This window comes from Mesoplodon bidens, assembly GCF_964165515.1.
Source record: "Mesoplodon bidens genome assembly, chromosome: 9".
Lineage (NCBI taxonomy): Eukaryota > Metazoa > Chordata > Mammalia > Artiodactyla > Ziphiidae > Mesoplodon > Mesoplodon bidens.
In genome coordinates, this window is record NC_138166.1 from 49,743,685 (window position 1) to 49,763,455 (window position 19,771).

Consider the following 19,771-nt stretch of genomic DNA (forward strand, 5'->3'; position numbering starts at 1 on the left):
GTAAACATCACTAGTAGATCAGTGAACTTCAGGAGAGCATTAACAATTTCTGTGTTATTCTCCTCACTGGCCATAGAAAAGGGGCCCTAAAAGTTGTGGGACAAATCCTTGGATGCTATCAAAAATTATGGGTCTCAGACACACTACAGGAAAAATAAACCTGTCTAGACTATATAAGTAACCAGGATGTAATGAGAAAAGAACATTTGGGAGACTAGGCTTCCATTGCCCTTGTTGGCTGTTTGTTTACATGTAATACTAATAACCTATGAACTATTACTCTGATTTCCGAATCTAGAGGGTGACACATTGATAGACATTTGGGGAAACTGCCTTTCAGGCTGAATGCAGATACTTTGGCTCATTCTCACGTTCACCCTCTGTTCTCGGCCAAATTGTTACAGGTGTCTTCCACTGAGTATCTCCATTTCTTTCCAACAGCCGATCTGCAAGATTTTGCACTTTTTTCACCAGTACATGATGTCCTGCAACTATTTCTGGATGCTCTGCGAAGGGGTCTATCTTCACACACTCATCGTGGTGTCTGTGTTTGCTGAGGGACAACGCATGTGGTGGTATTATGTCCTGGGCTGGGGTATGTATTTTCTGCAGCTGAGTTTTGAGCCACCTTTACCTCTGTCTGTATATTCACAGTCTTCTAGTCTTGGTCAGAGAGCAGGCAGGGGCTGAGGTCCTTTGAGGAGAGACGGGACACAGGTGCTGGCAGGAGTTCAGTCTCCAGGAGAACTTGGTAGAAGCTTTTTAACAAGTTCACATGGACTGTGATAGCGGGAGGGTGAGTGCAGTGAAGGAGAGGTATGACTATGAGAATGTCCTCAGGAAACAAACCCAGCTAACAGATGGACTGAAAACATGCGCTGATTGAGAGATCTGATTAGACCCCCTTCAGTTTTATTTATCACCTGTTTGTAGAGCAAAGGAGAATTTCACATTTTGAATTCTGTACTCCCCTACCCTGGACCCACTTCCCTTCCTCAAGAGTGTTCCTTCCTGTCAATCCATCAGCAGGACTCCTCTAGTGAAGGTTCAGGAAGTGGAGTCCAGCTAAGCAATAGACATAACCACATGGGCCTCCAAGTAGAACCTACCTGACCTCACAGTGCATGGCAATGGCTTTGAAAAGCTTATGGTGGGACTGTTTGAAGTGTGGCTACTTCTTCTTTTTTTTTTTTTTAAGGCTCATGGATGAGGTTTATTTTCCAATTGATAGTTTATGTTAGGTGAAACAGTCTCCAAACCAGACGAGAAACAGTCACTTATTCATGTGGTTGAAAGAGTGAATTAAGTTAATTGTAGCCTTTAAACATTTAAAAACAGTCTGGGGGAAAAAATGCTATGTAGTGCTCAAACTGTACTTTTAAAAATACTATTTTATTTATACTCAAGTATGAAAAAAAGGGCTATACTACCATGTTTACATACATACCAATATTGGAAACAATTCAATAATGAATCACATCTAAATTTTATAAAGAATACACAAACATTAAAAAACACTGGTTATAGAAAGCAGAATAGAAGAAAAAACGATTAGCTATCATTTTCATTTCCATTAAAGAGCAGCACCCTCTGAGAAGAATCAAATCAGTTAGTAATACTCACCTATACTGCAAAATAATATATACAAAGGAAAGTTAGTGATTGTACTGATTTTATTACTTTTACTAAGCCATTTTATCTTCCTCACACTCAATGCAAAGAAAATAATATGAAGAAAAATATGTTCTCACCATTCACAATAAAAAGAGTCTGCTTCATTCTGCAGGCCTGGCATATTGTACAATAGAGAGCACTTCATGGCTGAAGTGGATCAAAGTATCATTTTGATTCTGAGCCACCGAATAGAATCTCATGCATATTTGGTGACTGGATTAACTCCATAGGAGCTGTGATAGACTGAACCATTTCTGTGGAATCCCCAGATCTCTCAAATAAGAAAAGGCCCTACACAAGAAAAAATAACAATCAATCTGTCCATAAATTCTATCTATAGGCTCTTTCTCTAGTGTAAGGTGGAAAAAGGGGCCCTTTCTTGAGTACACGGATAAAAGTGTTGCTGTAGTTTAAAGATTGCTGGATTGACACTGTCTGATATAATGAAAATAAGGTATACATAGAAACCACTGCCAGATTAAGAAACTTCCACAACTTGTCTCAATTCTTCAAATAATGGAGCAAGTTCCTTTTCTAGGCTGACGATTAGTCCTATACTAGCATTGCTGCTGGCTATGAAACTCACCACCAAAGGTAAACGATTGCATTGAACCAACCTGGCAGGTGTTATAGTAACAGGTAATACTTTTATTTTTTGAAAATCCAAGTTTGCTCCCTTGGTCTGTTGCAAGGGCAAAAGTAGACAAGAAACCAGGTCTCAAAGCATGCTCTGGAGCATTATCATTGGCCACTTTAATGAAAGGCACTCCACCTCTATCTGATACAACAATAGCATGGAGCCCCTCAACATGTGGTAATTTTTTATACAGGAATCGTTGTAGGTCATCCGCCATCATGAACCCCTTTCTCTGGCAGGATCAACCTCCACGCCTGGGTTTCTGGGCTGCCTGCTCCTCTGAGCTGTCACTTAAGAGGACAGCTTCTGAGACAGCTTCCTCTAAAAGCCACTGTCACATGATTTGTGAGGTGTGGCTACTTCTGTACAAACTGACTAAGGTAGGGTGCTGAGGTCCTTGGGGACTCTCTAGAATTGTTCCCTTTCCCCGAGGGCTGCTAAAAGAACAGCTCCACTGCTGGAAGGGAAGCAGACAGATAGTAAGGCAGTGAGAGGGAAAAAGCTCTGGGACAAAAACACATTCAGTGAAACTTCCATAGTGGAGGAGGATCCCAAGGGCCATTCCACACTGTCTATAGAGCCAAGGGCTGCCCTTACTCTCCACTGACAGGGTGACTATGACTCTTGGAGCACAAGCTGTGGAATGCCTTCAGCTAAGCCTGACTTTTAATGCAGCATTTGGGGGAGCCCCTAAAATATCCATAAGAGGCAAGATTTCATGAGGAGGGAGGATAATCCGAGGGCTTTCTGAAAACATCACGCTCTGTAGTTAAACCCCTGCCCAACAGATATTGTTACCAACTGTATAGAAATGCCTCAGGGAAGTCATGTAAGCAGCCCAAAGTCTTCTCCACGATTTATGCCAGGGATGGCCCTACGCAATATTCATTTACTTGTCAACCCTCCCTCATAGGAACACATGGAGTTTAACCAAGTATCAATATATTACCCAAACCCAATGGGATAATCCTTTAATGGTGGGTCAATAGGGCAGATATTTGGGTTGCCTCAAAGTTGAACGGATGATGCTACAGCTCTTTGGTTGTAAGTAACAGATAATAAGATATTCTAATTTAATCAGAAAGAGAAATTCTCACACTCTAGAGTATCTCATGGAAGTCAAGAGCCAAAATGCAGTGGGGCTACTAAGAGGGCTGTACCTTGGCAACAGCCCAGCATCCTGGATTTTTTTAACCATCCAGGAAGGTTAGAAATCAAGCTTGTGACTATCCTGCCCATCCCACATCAGGTGCTAGGTCCTCCTGTTTTTCCCTGTCCTCAAAAGAGGCCAGCATACAATCAAACTTGTTTTTTGTTGTTTTTTCTCTTAGTCCCTGCCTTCCACAAGAAGCCCCTCTTTCCTTTCCCTGCCCTTCTCAGCTTCATACATACCCCCCAGTGATCTCTAGTCTTCTGAAACTGGTCATGCCAGGAATCAACTAGCTACAATTTAATTCCCCCCAATAGCAATTCTGATTATCACAATAATAATGATTGCTACTGGTCAGATGCCTTCAAACTGAAAACCTGAAAATAACATCTCCCCCTGGCCCCCCGCCACAGACACCATTTCTGTCTGATCTAGTTTACTTATTTCCTTTGAAGTAAAATGTATGGCATACTTCTTGTACCAATTTTGACTATTTAAAAACATGTGTCTGCCACACTCAGAAAATTTCTCATGGAAGGAAAAGGCTGCAAATTTATTCTTGCTTGTGACATTCAGCAGAGATGAGAGCACCCTGGAAGGAGCAATTTATACTGCTTTTTCCATACTGATGCATTGTGAATTCGTTATAAAACTTTCAGCATCATCGTAGTCAGCTCTTTGAAGACATCTGCTTAACACACATGTACATGTGTGTTACAATTCAAAGGAAAAAAGAACAAGCTGTTGTATCAAAAAGAAGGTAATGAAAATAAGTAAAATATTTATGGGATATCTTAATCAGAGAATACTTAAAACTTTATCAGAATGATTCAAGCAGAATCCTAAGGAACATCACATTCAGTAAGGTAAGCACAGAATCGTCCATTTAAAAGAATGAGAAGGATTTAAATTTCCATAGATGTTTAGAAAGATAGTCAACAAGTATAGTTCTAAAATGTATTTTTTTAACATGCTTGGGCTAAATCTATCTTTCTCCACTCCTGCACACACTAAAATTCCACCAAACTCTTTACCATTCAAAAATCACAGTACCAAATCTCAATTCTGAGAACAAAATTGTAAGACAGCTGTGATGACTTCTTTTAAAGCAATAGCCTTCTCTTACAGCTTCAGGCAAGCATTATCTTTGGATGGGAGGAAAACAAGTAAAATTACAACCAAAATAAATTCTCAACGAAAATAGTTTCACAGAAACTTTAAAGAATTTAATAGAGCAGAGAAGAAGAAATTTCTAGTGGATATTTTTATTGTCCTTTTGAAATTTTTTTCACACCAAAACAGTACAATGGGTCCTAAAATTTAGGTCCAATGCCATGAAATAAGGTGTAACCTATGTTTTGAAAAGACTTTGAAAGTGGGACAGCAGAAAATTTGACCCAAGAAAGCTACGTCCTGAGACCTAGCTTTGTTTGCAGGTGATGTACATCTCATCCATTCATTTCAGCTGTAATATTACCCAGTCCATCTCAAAGAATTATAAGAGACAGTATGAACATCACCCTCTGGGTGAAAAGTATCTGGTGGTGAACTTCCCCCCAACAGAAAATGAAAAAAGGCTTCTTTTAGTAGTTACTTCCTTAAAAGTCTGCACTGGACAGCTTACTGGTCAATTTCTCTCAAATCGAAGCAACTTCAAACACTGAAGTTTAGTTCTCAGAAAAATCATTTTACAATCCTCTTCAGATTGATTCTTCACCTTGCTGTTTCTCCCATTGTTATAAATCAAAGAAGGAACTCCCCCACCCATGGACTTTTATAATGAACAAGTAGAATTTATCCAGCACTCCTGAAGAAGAATACTGGGGAGAGAGGATTATTCTTACTCTGACCATCTTTAGTGGGCGGAAAAGGTTGTTATAACGCTTGAAGCCTGGAAGAAGAGGAAAAGGAAAGAAAAAATAAACTGTAAGAAGTGACATCATGGCTACAGGCAGGTGAAGAGCCCTAGAAATTAACAGATACGGGTCTATACTCTTCTCTGTATTAAGTAAGAATCACATTTTCCTTTCTACAAAATGACAAGGTGGGAGTGAAGTCTCCATATTGCCTCTCTTGCTGTCTAATTCTAAAATTTGTATTTCAAAGTAAAGTCAGAGAGTGAATTTCTGATTCTAAACCTGAGTGGGTGTTAGAACTGCTGTGAATAAAACACAATCAGGTTTTGTGTTAAATAGACTCAAAATTCTTCGAAGTCAAACATTTGATGGTCCTATTTTGAATTATATGCTTCATGGGTTAAGAAGCTGAGATGGTTCTTTGGTGAAAACTCTTTTTGCATATAATTCACAGAAAATAGAAGTGTGGATGTCTGATTCACTTCTGAGACACATTTCTTAATTGATAATAGTTTTAAAAACTGTCTACAAATGTGTCAACCAAATCAATTTTCTATTGTGCACGGGTGTATCTGAGGAAGTTTTTTTTTTTTTTTTTTTTTTTACAAAAGTTACAGCTTTACTCTAGATTACTTTTATAGAATAAAGGTTGATTTTTAAAAGACTCAGACTGACAGGACGCATCGCCAGCAGCTATCTCCATCGTTCCATTTATAAACTCAAAGTTGTTTTTGACTAGTACTTCAGGTTTACTCAGGGAAGTAGATTCTGAGCTGCTTTAAAAAAAGGTCCTGGAGCCAGAACTTACAGAGGGTAGGGTATGTACTAGCTACTCTCAAGTGTTCTTGTTGAAAGAAAATAGGATCAATGCACATGATATAAACAGAAAAACAAAAAGCCTGGAAGAAATACTGAGAGCACCAAGAAGTCTTTGGAGCAATCGGACTATGGCTTTCATATGCCATCTCAGGTCCCTTCCCTTCAGGACAACCCACCTCCCCTGGGTAAGAGAGCCCAGTTCACACACAATGAAAAGCTTTCTGGTCTCAATTAATAGTCATCATCATCAACATAGGCATAACAATGGTATTATGGTCATAGTGAGAGTAATAATGTACCTACCACACTGGATAATTTGTGAAAGGCTTTTAATTATTTGGATGCTGTTAACCAAACTCTCTGACAGCCCATGATGTTCTAAGAGCATTTTTACCTGGTTTGACCAAAGATAATCTGCACAAAAACATCAGGGCAATATGTTGACAAGACATTAAATTTGCCACTATTCTTGAAAGTAAACTACAATTTTTATAAAACTGTAGTTATAGCTTTTGTACTTTTTCACATTTTAGGGCTCCCGCTGGTGCCAACCACTGCCCATGCTATCGCAAGGGCACTGCTATTCAATGACAAGTAAGTATTGTGGTTCTTAGTTAACGTATTTGTAAATAAAATGCAATTGTATTGATGTATTCCCTCCTCTTTTCTTTTAGTTGCTGGCTGAGTGTGGACACCAACCTGCTTTACATCATCCATGGTCCTGTCATGGGGGCATTAGTGGTGAGAAATGCTTTTTAAATCCATTATTAACAGTTAATTTAGTGATAATCTATAATAAGAACAATTTGATTTGAGTCTTTTTAAAAATGATTTTTACTTACTATAATTGGGTAGAGGGGCATAAGCTCATTTCTATACAAGCCATAGCAACAATATAGATGTTTTTTTTTTCCCAACAACTTATAAATTCTCCTAGTTAAAGACCAAAGGTAAAGATGTTGCTGATAAGAAAGCGAAAGACCACAAAGTCCCCCTGCAGCATTTTTCCCTGGGCTTTGCCAAACGAAACCATCTTCCATTTCACCTTTGGTCCATGAGCCATCATCATAACTACTACTGAACATGCACTTAAAGCATTTCAGGCACTTCACATACCTTGCCATGCTGTTACTAACAGCAGACCTTCCAAGTGGATACATTGAGACATTTTACTCATTAGGAAAACTAGACCCAAAGACTCAAGTAAACTCACTTAAGATCACATGACTAGTAAGAAGTTGGGCCAGGAGAAAATATGACTGTCCGAATCTATATGCAAGCTCTTTATTTCCACCCATGGTTTACTGTATGTTGGCCATCATCAGAACCATCAAATTTAAAATTTAGATATTATTTTCCCCATTAACCTCAAAGATAGTGTTTTCTTCAGGTAAGAGTAAGAAAAATAAAAACAGTCGGAGTCATAGACCATATTCTGCTCCTGCATTGAAGAAGCATCCATTAGTAACTGATCAAATTGGGTTATCACCCGGGCTGTTTCCTAACTTTCCTGGCCTTTCCAATGCAAATTCAATTTCTTTTGCCATTTTTCAGAGTAGTGGTGTGCTTACTAGTTCAACTGCGCTCACAAGGACCTAATAACATGGGTCTTGAATATTTACACAACACCCCATAAGAATTCAATGTTTATTAAAGGTCTCTTTCCTTTCTTGAATTTTTGGGGTAATAACATTTATTTCTATTCCAGGTAGAAGAATTATTCTAATTATTTTTAAATAAATGATCAATTAAATTTTAAAAACAACCTTGGTTTTAAAACTAATCTTTACAGCCAAAAGTAATTTGTGATCCACTAGAATGGCTGATATTAAAAAGTGACTGTACCAAGTGTTGGCAAGGGTAAAGAGCAACTGGAATTCTCATATAATGCTGGAGGGAATGTAACATGAAGCCACCTCTTTGGAAAACAGTTTGGCAGTTTCTCAAAGTTAAACATACACTTACCATATGAACAGGCCATTCCACTCCTAGACACTTATTCAAGTGAAATGAAAACATGCCCACACAAAGACTTGTATACAAGTATTCACAGCATGCTTATTCATAATAGTCAAATTTTGGAAACCATTCCAATTTCCATAAACAGGAGAATGAATAAACAAATTATGTATATGTATTATTTATATAATGCAGTACTACTCAGCAGTAAAAATCAATGAAATGCTAATACACACAATACAAATGAATCCCACAGATAGTATGTTAAACCAAAGAAACCAGACACAAAAGAATACACACCATGTATTATTCCATTTCTGTGATGATAGGAATCAGCAGTTGCTGGAGGTGGGGTCTGGGAGTTGTTGACTGCAAAGGGGCAAGAGGGGACTTTCTGGGGTGATGGAAATGCTCTTCTCTTGTTTGGAGTGGTTGTTACACAGGTACATACATTTGTCTAAACTTCCCAAATGTAAACTTAAAATCTCCATTTTATTGAACGTACATTATACCTCAATGAAGTGATTTCTTTTGAAAAGTGTTATTAGAAAAAAAGAAGTCTGGGTTAGCTTTCTCCACTGCATAAGCTTTACAGATAAATTTTTCAGCCCTCATTTTACTTTAAGTAGTCCTGCCTAAGGGAAAAATCTTCATAATGAAAAGATAAGAGAAATCTAAAAGTGTCATTTATGACTTCCTTTGTAAAAATTATAAAAACCTAAATAAAGAATAAAATACCTTCCTTAGAGTTGAACCTAATATACTTACATATACAGGAGATTATTTTCTCATATAGGGAAAAGGGGGGGAAATGTTAATTCACGTCTGAAAAGAGTATTTGGCTCTACTGATGCTCCGTGTTCTCGTAACACGGAGCCGATTATATTACCTCTCAGGCAGTCACTTGTGTCCCGTGTAGGTGCTATCTGCTCCCCACACTGGATAAACAAGAACTGAGGGAAGTGGTGTCCTTCAGGGGTGCTGACCTGGAGAATTTGCTCAGAACGATCATATCTTTGCAGATCAACTTCTTCTTTTTGCTCAACATCGTCCGGGTGCTTGTGAAGAAAATGAAGGAATCCCAGGAGGAGGAATCGCACATGTACCTGAAGGCGGTGAGGGCCACTCTGATCCTGGTGCCCCTGCTGGGGGTCCAGTTCGTCGTCCTTCCCTGGAGACCTTCCCACCCAGTGCTTGGAAGGATCTACGACTACGTGATGCACTCTCTGATTCACTTCCAGGTAGGGAAAGCACTTTTTCAACCACTCACTCAGCTAGTTGGTGCAGGGCCCACAGTTTTCTGGGGCTCCTCTGAGATGAGGATGACCCTTTAGAACACGTGTTACCCGGAAGGCAACATTTGTTACCTTCTCTGTCTCTCTCAATTCCTGCTTTCCCATGTTTTGAATCTTAAAATTGGGCAAGGAGACAGGATATAGGAGGTATGAGCTTTGAGAATACATCTTTAGAAAACAAATATATTTGTCCAGAGACTGACCCACTGCAGAGCTACTCCCACAGTGCTTTTTTTATTCATTCATTCATTCACTTATTCATTCATTTATTTATTTATGGCTGCGTTGGGTCTTCATTGCTGTGGGCAGGCTTTCTCTACTTGCGGTGAGCAGAGGCTACTCTTCATTGAGATGTGCAGGCTTCTCATTGCGGTGGCTTCTCTTGTTGCAGAGCACGGGCTCTAGGCACACGGGATTCAGTAGTTGTGGCACTCAGGCTCAGTAGTTGTGACTCATGGGCTCTAGAGCGCAGGCTCAGCAGTTGTGGCACAAGGGCTCAGTTGCTCTGAGGCATGTGGGATCTTCCAGGACCAGGGCTTGAACCCGTGTCCCCCTGCATTGGCAGGCGGATTCTTAACCACTGCACCACCAGGGAAGTCCCTCCCACAGTGCTTTTGACCTTTCCTTCCCCTCCCCAGCATCTGAGGGCCACATTTGGTTTTGCTTTTCTGAGGGGACTGTTGAAGACCAATGTAACCAATGCCACTTGGCTTTCCAACCTGGATTATTATCAGTATAGTCGCTAATGCCATGAAAACACAGGGCAGAGAAGCAGATGTTTCTATCAGTGTGAAATGCCAACACTGGACCCCGAGCTGGAATCTATATCCCTCTTAAACTGGAAGCCAGTTTCCAGTCACTTCACTTCATTGCCTTGGCTCTGATTAGAGAGGTCAGAAACTTAGAATACCTATATTTTAGCCATCCCTACAATGTCAGGAAGACCACAGAGAATGGGTATGGCTGACACTGTCACGTTGTCCATCAGAAATCATCATAATTATAGCTACCATTCACTAATATGTACTGTAGCACTTCATGTGTGAGGTAAGTATTCTCATGCCTATTACAGATAAGGAAATGGACTTTTCTGGTTAGTGGCAAAGTCAGGAGATATAACTCTAAAGCTGACCTAAAATCTCATAACTTACAGCCTCCAAGCTAACAGCCAAAACTGTGAAGGAAACCAGGTTTTGTGAGCACTTTGTAGCTTCTGCTTTCCCATTACTCCCAGGACCTTCAGCTGGCCCCACCCACGCATATACTCTGTCTCCCATACAGTAATTTTCAGACCCTCCTTTCATACACACGCATTGAATTGTTTTTCCAGGAGCTGTAATGAATTTGCACAGAGCATCCACGCCTCCTGCTCTGTCCCCCTCCATCTGTCAGAGGGATGTCAGGAATCCATCTTTGACAGTTCAGTGACTACATAGGGAAATGTATCCAGGTCTCTTCTCATGTGGGAGAGAATGGAGCAGCCTCTTGGGGGTCGTCCCAGGTGGTCCCATGTCTGCCACACAGGGGTGGAGAGTGGCTGCTTTGTTTCCGTTCACTTTGCTTCAGATCCAAAGCCTCGTTGAAGGCACAGTGTGAGGTACTTTGAAAGCAAGGGGTGGGACATGGTGTGTCCTAAGGCAGAAGTGAGTCTGCTACAGGCTCTTAGGCCAGAGTTTTGCTGTCTCAATTATTCATGTCCAAGTAGTTTTATTTTCTACTGCTGAGGCTTAATGTGAAGAAAGAGGTCAAGATTAATAGGGCTTAAAATTAAGTTTAGGAATTATTTTAATAATCTGATCTATTATTTTCGCCATTTCTATAGGCAGTTAAAGCTTGGACACAAGGAATCTTCTGAGTAGTGACCGGAACCTCAGAAGTTACTTAGTCCACGTCCTTATTGGAGAGATGGACTTGGCTGTGGGAAGAGTACTGCACTAGTTCACCATGAGGACACAGGGCACAGTCAGGCCCACAGCCATGCACTGACTGTGACACTTGTGCTTGCAAAAGTTTTCTCTACTAAATGCTACAAGATCTCAGTTTTTAAGTTTTTTAGGTACAAAGATTCTTTTCAAATCCCCTGTAACCAGCATATTCTGCTATAAATCTCCATGTTAAAGGCCGTAATATATTAACCAGATTGACGAGAGTAGTCTTTTTAGCCAAATAGAATCCTAACGAGAAAAAGGCATTTCTAATAGAATATTCTTGTAGTGAAGCACTGAACATGAGTGGTAGTAACTTTCATCGAGCCTTGACTTGCTATTGCCGTAGTGAAATGTTCCTCTCCAGGTTGTCTGTTTATATTGATTACTAAACAACACAATGCACACAAAAATAATTTCAACTCTATTTTTCCTCCTCTTTTTAGGGATTCTTTGTTGCCGTCATTTACTGCTTCTGCAACCACGAGGTAAGTGTGTTACATGTAATACCGTCACTCGTTTATATAAAGCCAGCACTTTACAGTCTCCAAAGGGCCTCTGTGCACTTTTCATTTGCTCTCACTTCTACAGTTGACCTTACAGGGTTTCATGACTAGCTGGATCATATTTTTTTCCACTACTGCAAGTTGAATCTTACCTGTGTTTTTGTGTGGTACAACTGAAGATATTATCCAGACAGGTAGCTAAATTCTCATTTCCTTGGATTATACCTTAAGCTGGTCAGCACCCTGAGCAGCAACAGTGAAAGCTATTTTGGATTCCCATAGAATCTAAGTCACATCCCCATCCCCTTTGGAAGACCCAACTCCTCACTAGGGCAGAACCAATATCCAGCCAGTTTGTCCTGGTTCACTGACTTCTTTTCCAGTTGCTTGATGCCAGTGTCATACCACTTATTCAACATTTTGAAAATCACCCTGGAGTTAAGACTCAAAAGGGAATAAGTAATTTTTTATCTGCATATTTAGATCAGTAAAATCTAGAGATCCACATGGCCAGTGTTTTAAGGGTTTTTTTAGCCAGAGTTCCCTTTCTTCCAATGATATCTTGCCTGGGAGCCCAATTTGTAAAACTAAAGTGCAGCTGCTTAAATTTGTACCTAAGCACTTCCAGGGCTTTAAAGAACATGATTTGAAAGCTCCCTCATTTTTCAGGTGAGAAATCTAAACTCCGGAAAGATCACGTGACTTGCCCAATGTCACAATCATAGTTTATAACCAGGACTAGAACCCAGAATTCCTGATTTCCAATTAAATGGACTAAATCTTCCACTGCACGGCATTATGTCTATGACTCCTTCCTGAAGTTTCGTTAGTACACTTTCTTGACTTATACACCTCATAACTTTTAATATAAAAGTATTTGTGATAATTTTAAATTAATTCCTATTAATAATTTTATACCAAGGCAAATCACATTTTGTTAAAAGATCAATGTATTATTTTCTAGTTAGTAATAAGAATGATTTTCTAACCATTATTAATTGATATTTAATGGATTTTCCAGTCTTTATTTTTTCAGTTAAATAATATTCAGTGAGCACCTGTAATACTGTGCAGCTCTAAAACCTCTTGCTCCTCTCCAACCCCAAAACTGCAAGATGGTTGCCCCTGCTCTCCCTTTTAATTGATACATTTTATTCCTTCATTCATTCATCCATCCATCAACTCTTTCCTTAATCGAACAAAAATATACTGTGCATTCACTATTGCTAGGGACTATACTGAAAGTCTGGGATAGAAATGAAAAGACATCCTTCTGTTACCAGCTGTTAAAGTGTCTTTTAAGAACAGTAAAAACTAATAAATAAATAGGGCTTAGGTCACCCCATCTTTATATCAATTTCTGTGAATTAATATCCCTGCCTTTTGAGTTGGCTCAGGTGGCATACAAAATAAATGTTTTCATCTAAAATAATATCGATATAGGGCTAATATAAAAATCAGGTTCAGGAAGGGCATACCTTGAAAACATGAAAGGCTTGCATGCATTTGTAAAAATACCTCAATACTGATTGTGTCTTATCCATGATGCCGTCTTTGAAGTGGCAGGCATAGAAAGCAAGCCCAGAGGTGCTCCTAACAATTTAAAGTCTCTAATTCAAGTATGTTATCTCTGCTTTTGGAAGTAAAGAAACCATCCCCGTTTTAGTTAATATCATGTTACTGGGGGAAACGTACCAGTGTGACATTTCTAATAACACAGAAACTGTGTACTGTGCCAAATGTAGTATCAGCTCAGCCCCATGGATTGCAGGCATCTGGGCCTTCTGTGAGCTTACTGTCTTACAACACTGAACATGGGCAGGGCACTTACACACGTGGAAAGTGATTTCCAGCCACGTGGTTGTGATCAGGCCTTGCCTGGCTGACTGTTACATTTTAGCAGAGATCTAGGGAGCTAATATGTCAGTTCTACAATGAAGATAAAGGTTTTAATTTTTGTTTATTATCCATATGTTATCAGTGACTCCTACTATGGAAATGGATCAGATAGTCAATGGGTAGGTTAAAAGCAGGAAAGGAATTTTGAGGATTACAGTACAAGGAATCAGGAGATGACCATGAGAGCACGCTTGTGCAACAGACATTTCCCACAGCTTTTCCAAGAGTGTGGACATTGACCACCCAATCATTTCAGTAAATTGTTAAGTATCTAAGAGACCACAAAAAGATGATTACACCTATGGAGAGGCCCAATTTTTCTAAGCAGTAGCTTAAAAATTGAGAGTACTAACAACACAGTGCAGGTTTTCCCTTTTTCATTTTTCTTGCTATTGCCCATGTACTGTGGATAAAGTAGTTTGTGGATCAAAGCAGCAAGGTCTAGAAGGATCTCAATTTAATAGTCACAAATTGAAATGTGTGAAAACTAAAATTTTGTTTATTTGCTGTAACTTAGCTTGCTTTGAAGAGCTCATTCCACCAGCCTCTAATAGTTTACAACAGTCTCTTTCTAGGAAATATTTAGTTCAAAAGCCTTTGAACAAATGGGCAGCTGGTTTCCAAGTATTATGCTGGTACCCCCTGTTGAAGTTCATGGTGGCTCCCCTCACTTCTGAGGACCCTAGAGATCCTTTCACTCTGCAGGCCCCAGCCCTATCCTGAGACACCAGTCCTCCCTTCCAGGCTACCGGAGGAGCCTGGAAACTCAGGCCCCTTTCTTCACCTTTGTGAAGGGCCTGTGAATCTGTCTTTAGTACGTGCCATAGTCACTGCCACTCCACTGCTCAGGCACCATGTTGGACCTGGTACCAGGCCAAGAGTGGGACTTCTTTACAAGGCTATCACTTTTCAGGACTGTGCTCTCAGAAGCAAAGAGAAAGACCTGCTATACAGGAATGTTTCTGTTATTCCTTGCTTTCTTCTCTCCATTTTTTCAAGTATTCCCTCCATGAAGTGGAAATGCAAAGTCATTTGTGTCTCTTTATATCTCTCTCTCCTCTTCCTCTGGGGGGGTAGGTACTGGAAGGGCTCTGTACTCACCACTTCCCCTTCCTGTCTATAAGGGACTCTCCCTATGTCATATCCTGCATGTTCGCTATACTATTGCTTTTATTTTTTTAACATCTTTATTGGAGTATAATTGCTTTACAATGGTGTGTTATTTTCTGCTTTATAACAAAGTGAATCAGCTACACATATACATATATCCCTATATCTCCTCCCTCTTGCGTCTCCCTCCCACCCTCCCTATCCCATCCCTCTAGGTGGTCACAAAGCACCGAGCTGATCTCCCTGTGCTATGCGGCTGCTTCCCACTAGCTATCTTTTTTACATTTTGTAGTATATATAAGTCCATGCCACTCTCTCACTTCGTCCCAGCTTACCCTTTCCCCTCCCCATGTCCTCAAGTCCATTCTCTACGTCTGTGTCTTTATTCCTGTCCTGCCCCTAGGTTCTTCAGAACTTTTTTTTTTTTCTAGATTCCATATATATGTGTTAGCATACGGTATTTGTTTTTCTCTTTCTGACTTACTTCACTCTGTACAACAGACTCTAGGTCCATCCACATCACTACAGATAACTCAATTTCGTTTCTTTTTATGGCTGAGTAATATTCCATTGTATGTATGTGCCACATCTTCTTAACCCATTCATCTGTTGATGGACACTTAGGTTGCTTCCATGTCCTGGCTATTGTAAATAGAGCTGCAATGAATATTGTGGTACATGACTCTTTTTGAATTATGGTTTTCTCTGGGTAAATGCCCAGTAGCGGGATTGCTGGTTCGTATGGTAGTTCTATTTTTAGTTTTTTAAGGAACCTCCATACTGTTCTCCATAGTGGCTGTATACTATTGCTTTTAGTAAAGTTCTATTTTCAGACCACTTCATATGCAAAAATAAGTTTTTCTATTTAGAAATTCTTTCTCTCAATAAAACTTGGTTTTCAAAAATATTGTCTTTCTAGAGACTCAAGAAAGCTTTGGGACTCAAAGCTAAACAAGGATTTCTTTGTCCTAAACAAAGAAAAAAAAAATCTGAACTCCTGGGATAAATCCCACTTTCCATTCAGCAGCACATAACTGCAAGTGCTTATAATGAAGTTAACGGGAAAACAAAGGCCAAAGACACAAACAGCCAAATTCAACCACAAACATTCCAACCTGAGTTTCTTTTTTACAAATATAGAAATGGAGGCCCCAAATGTTACCAAGCTTATACAGTTAGTCAGTAATAGAGCCAGGTGTAATAATTATGTCTTCAAGCCATCAGACCAGGGCTCTATTTTTTAAAGTTGGCAATAAATAAACTGACATAATCGAGGAAATGTGAAGTGATCTGTGTTAATTGCTTTTATAACGAGCAATGAATTTATGTAATTCAAAACTTTGTATATTATACTTACCCCGTGGTCAACTCCTTACATTTCTGATGTTTTTCAGGAGCAACCAGAGTCTCCCCTGTATTTTTCAGATTCAATGCCCACATTCTTGTGATCAAAGCAGCGTTAGGCTCAACCTGTGGTATTGTAGGAGATAATTGCCCTTATTAAACTGTATTAAATTGAAGTGTCTTTCACATGCCGCTAAGGGCTTATGTGTGGTTTACAAATGGAAGCAGATTGCCATCTCCACACAAAAGGATAGGTTATAATTTTGGAATACAATTATAGGAGGCTATGAACATTTCTGTAACAATTTTAGAAAATTGAAATAAGACTTCAAACCCTTTGGCCTCATGCTGGGTACTTCAGTAGTATGCATGGATACTCCAGTGGAGATTGTTTTAAAAGGACAGATGAGGCAAAACAAAGACTTCCTTTTTTTTTTTTTTTTTTTTTTTTCCTGCTGGGCACTGTCTGCCTCGGATACCTCTAAATATCTGTGTTGCGTTTTAGCTATAAAGACAATGTTGGTATTTAAGAGATGCTGAATCCACGGAAACTATCAGTTCCCTTTGTCTGGGGACATTGCTTCTCCAAAATTATGCTGAGCCAGTATATTTCCTAATTCCTCAGCAGGGCACTTGATCGTTCCTAGATTATAAACCTGGCATTTAAGGACCTGTTTAATAGATGGTACAACCCAAATAAAGCATCACTATCTCTTTGTTAGTCTCAACAGGAAAATACATTGTAAAGAAATCCAAAGTTCAAAAGAGAATTGGAAAGCAATTTAAATACTTACTAGATTCTTGAAGAGGTACTAAAAGAGAAATGTCATTGCATGGCAAAAAGTAAAATTTACTCATGTTTTATCTGAAAGTATAACTCAGTAGGGATGCTCTTTCCCAGATATATTCAGCTGTGGTTTCATATCAATCCTTTCTGATATAATCAGTCTAGTCTCTCTTCAATTCTGTAGCTCTCCCTACTGCACAGATTGCAAAGCAAAAGCCCAGAAACTGATAGGGAAACATAGTTGTCTTCTTGGGGAGTGAAGTGAAGGACAAAGTGAGTGATGGAAGGGGAGAGTCTGAACTATTTATTCATTAATACCTTTAATAAACACCTTTGTATTTGAAAACATATTCCTAGGGTGATCTTCCCACCAAGAGTATTTTCTTTCCTTTTCCCAAAAGGTCCAACAACACCCTTTTGCCAGTGCAAATCACAATGTGAAGAAAACTTTCATTTGTATTAGCATCAGATATTTTACCAGGCTGTAGAGTACTCTTTGTGGAGACCTACCTTGGAATATATGAGAGAGAACTGAACATGAGATCAGAAACTATGTAATTAAGAGCTCTTTTTTATTTTCTTAACACCACCACCCTCCAAATATATATATATATATATATATCCACACATATGATGTAAGAGTTTCCTTTAGTCTGAAGACGTGAGGCCACCATCCTGCCATAATAAGAGTATAATAATAGGAATAATAGCCTCCTTGTATGGTACTTACATCTTAGAAGCCACTATGATTCACAGTGCAACAATTTAATCCTTCAAACAGCTAGGTCGGGTAGAAGAGTTGTACTGAAGAAAGGAGTCTCAGAGGGGTTAACTGTCCTACCCAAGATTTCATGGCTAATGTGGGCAGAATCAGTTTCTTGACCCAAAGTTCAATACTTTTTCATGGCATCAAATGAGACCCAGTGAAATGGCCTTATCAGTGGAAAAGGAAAGGAAAGGAAAGGTGATGTGATGTTACCCAGTGACAACCATTCCCTCCCACGCAGCTCGTTGCTAGTACAATATTACAAGTGGTTGCTTCTGATAATTTCCAAAATTAGCAACCCATTGGAGCTCAAGAGTAATTCCCCAAATCATACACCATGGCGTGAGAGAGAAGACCTAATCACAACTGTAGATGACCTAGTGGTTTACAGTTCACCTCAGGGAGGAATTCAAGTCTCTTCCTCAAATTCACTCTAGCCAGTTTTAGCATCCCACCCTAATACCACCAGACGCTAACGCACTAATTACAATATGGTCATGGATGATCATTTTCTTGGCTTAAAGAGGGAGAAAATCATTCTAGAATGGATGTTGACAACCATTCAACAAACATTTGTTGAATAACTGCTCTATGCCAAACACCATGACATCTGGTAATACAAGAATGAATAAGACATGGTTAGTTAACCACTAACCAGAGCTTTATCGGGCACACCCCATCTCAAGCCACGTTGGATAAAGGAAAATCAACAGTATGAGGCCATTATCATAAAATCCAGAACTGTGGAATGGTTTCCATATATTTTTTTCATGACCAATAATGTATAGATTTAGATAAAACCTTCTGCTGTATCAGAGGTTGTAGCAGATAAAAAGGTTTCAAACTCTGTCTCCCTAATATGGCGTGGATACCATACTGAATGTGAAACCAAGTCAAATTTTCATTCATTGACTGTAAGAGCTAATGAAGAAAACTTTGCTCAAAACAGCAAATAACCTTGCCAGTGGTAGTTGAGGCAAGTAACTCAGTTCTCCAGTTCGCAAATTCTTCTTCCAAGATGGTATATTCCACAGGCAGAGCATTTACCACACGGCCCTTTAGATGAGAATTACAATTCAACCTCCACTAACCTCTGAGAAGCTCCAAGACCTGTGCTCATGAACTTGGCTCAGATCATTTCCTACCATTGTATGAACACAAGGTTCTCTCTTCTCTTCCAGGTCCAAGCTGCTCTGAAGCGTCAATGGAACCAATACCAAGCCCAGCGCTGGAGTGGCCGCCGCCGCGCCAACCGTGCCGCCAACGCTGCTGCTGCCACTGCCGCTGCCGCTGCCGCCCTGGCTGAGGCTCCTCAGATGCCTGTCTACATCTGCCATCAGGAGCCAAGGAACGAGCCCACCAACAACCTAGGCGAGGAGGGGGCTGAGGTCATCGTTATGGAGGGTGCTGAGGTCATCGCCATGGAAATCATCGAGCAAGAGTCATCCGCTTGAACGTGACGCAAATACAGCATCGTGATCACTGAGCCCTCATTTCCTGGGAGAAAGACCGACCATGCATTTAAAGTGATTTCCATCCTCCCAGGAGCAAACATCTCATTTGTGAGAATTATTAAGTGCATTTGTCCATAGTGAACCTGAAGAAAGTTTTACTTGACACTCTTGCTACCGGGAGACAGTCTCAGAATGGAGTCTCCCTCTGCAACACTTGTGAACTCCTGTGAATTCCATCTTTCATCCAGGACTGAGATACAAATGTCATAGTAATGCAAGCAAAGTGTCTGAGTAAAACACAGTTAAATTGACCTAGTTCAGATACAGGGTGCTCCTTGTTAATCTTGAGCCATTTATACCTTTGAAAAATTAAAATCACTGTCAATGTTTTTCTTTTTAACTCTAAACTTTGAATTAGGACACTTCTGTATTTGGCTATGGATCTGATTTTTAATTTTTTTTTAGTTTCTATCAATTCTGATGTTACTCAGATGTTTTACCATCCACACAATGTAAACTGCACAAATTACAATGTGACCTCCACAAGACAATGTGGCTTTCTGATATAGAGATGAGATGACCAAGCGTGT

The 19,771-nt window shown here is 39.7% G+C and overlaps 1 protein-coding gene and 1 pseudogene across 2 annotated transcripts in view; one reads left to right on the top strand and one right to left on the bottom strand.

Annotated features, from left to right (window-relative positions):
- The window catches only part of CALCR (calcitonin receptor), a 64,824-nt gene extending 45,541 nt beyond the window's left edge, over positions 1 to 19,283 (top strand). The window contains exons 7-12 of the mRNA XM_081244624.1: positions 442 to 595; positions 6,670 to 6,730; positions 6,811 to 6,877; positions 9,118 to 9,336; positions 11,762 to 11,803; positions 18,909 to 19,283. Of these exons, the coding sequence (XP_081100750.1) occupies positions 442 to 595; positions 6,670 to 6,730; positions 6,811 to 6,877; positions 9,118 to 9,336; positions 11,762 to 11,803; positions 18,909 to 19,181 (816 nt within the window). The 3' untranslated portion in view covers positions 19,182 to 19,283. The remainder of the gene's footprint in view (positions 1 to 441; positions 596 to 6,669; positions 6,731 to 6,810; positions 6,878 to 9,117; positions 9,337 to 11,761; positions 11,804 to 18,908) is intronic.
- Positions 1,839 to 2,627, bottom strand: LOC308622904 (ragulator complex protein LAMTOR3-like; annotated as a pseudogene). The gene has a single exon. The product of its transcript is annotated as a ragulator complex protein LAMTOR3-like (transcript).
- Positions 19,284 to 19,771: the final 488 nt, after the last annotated feature.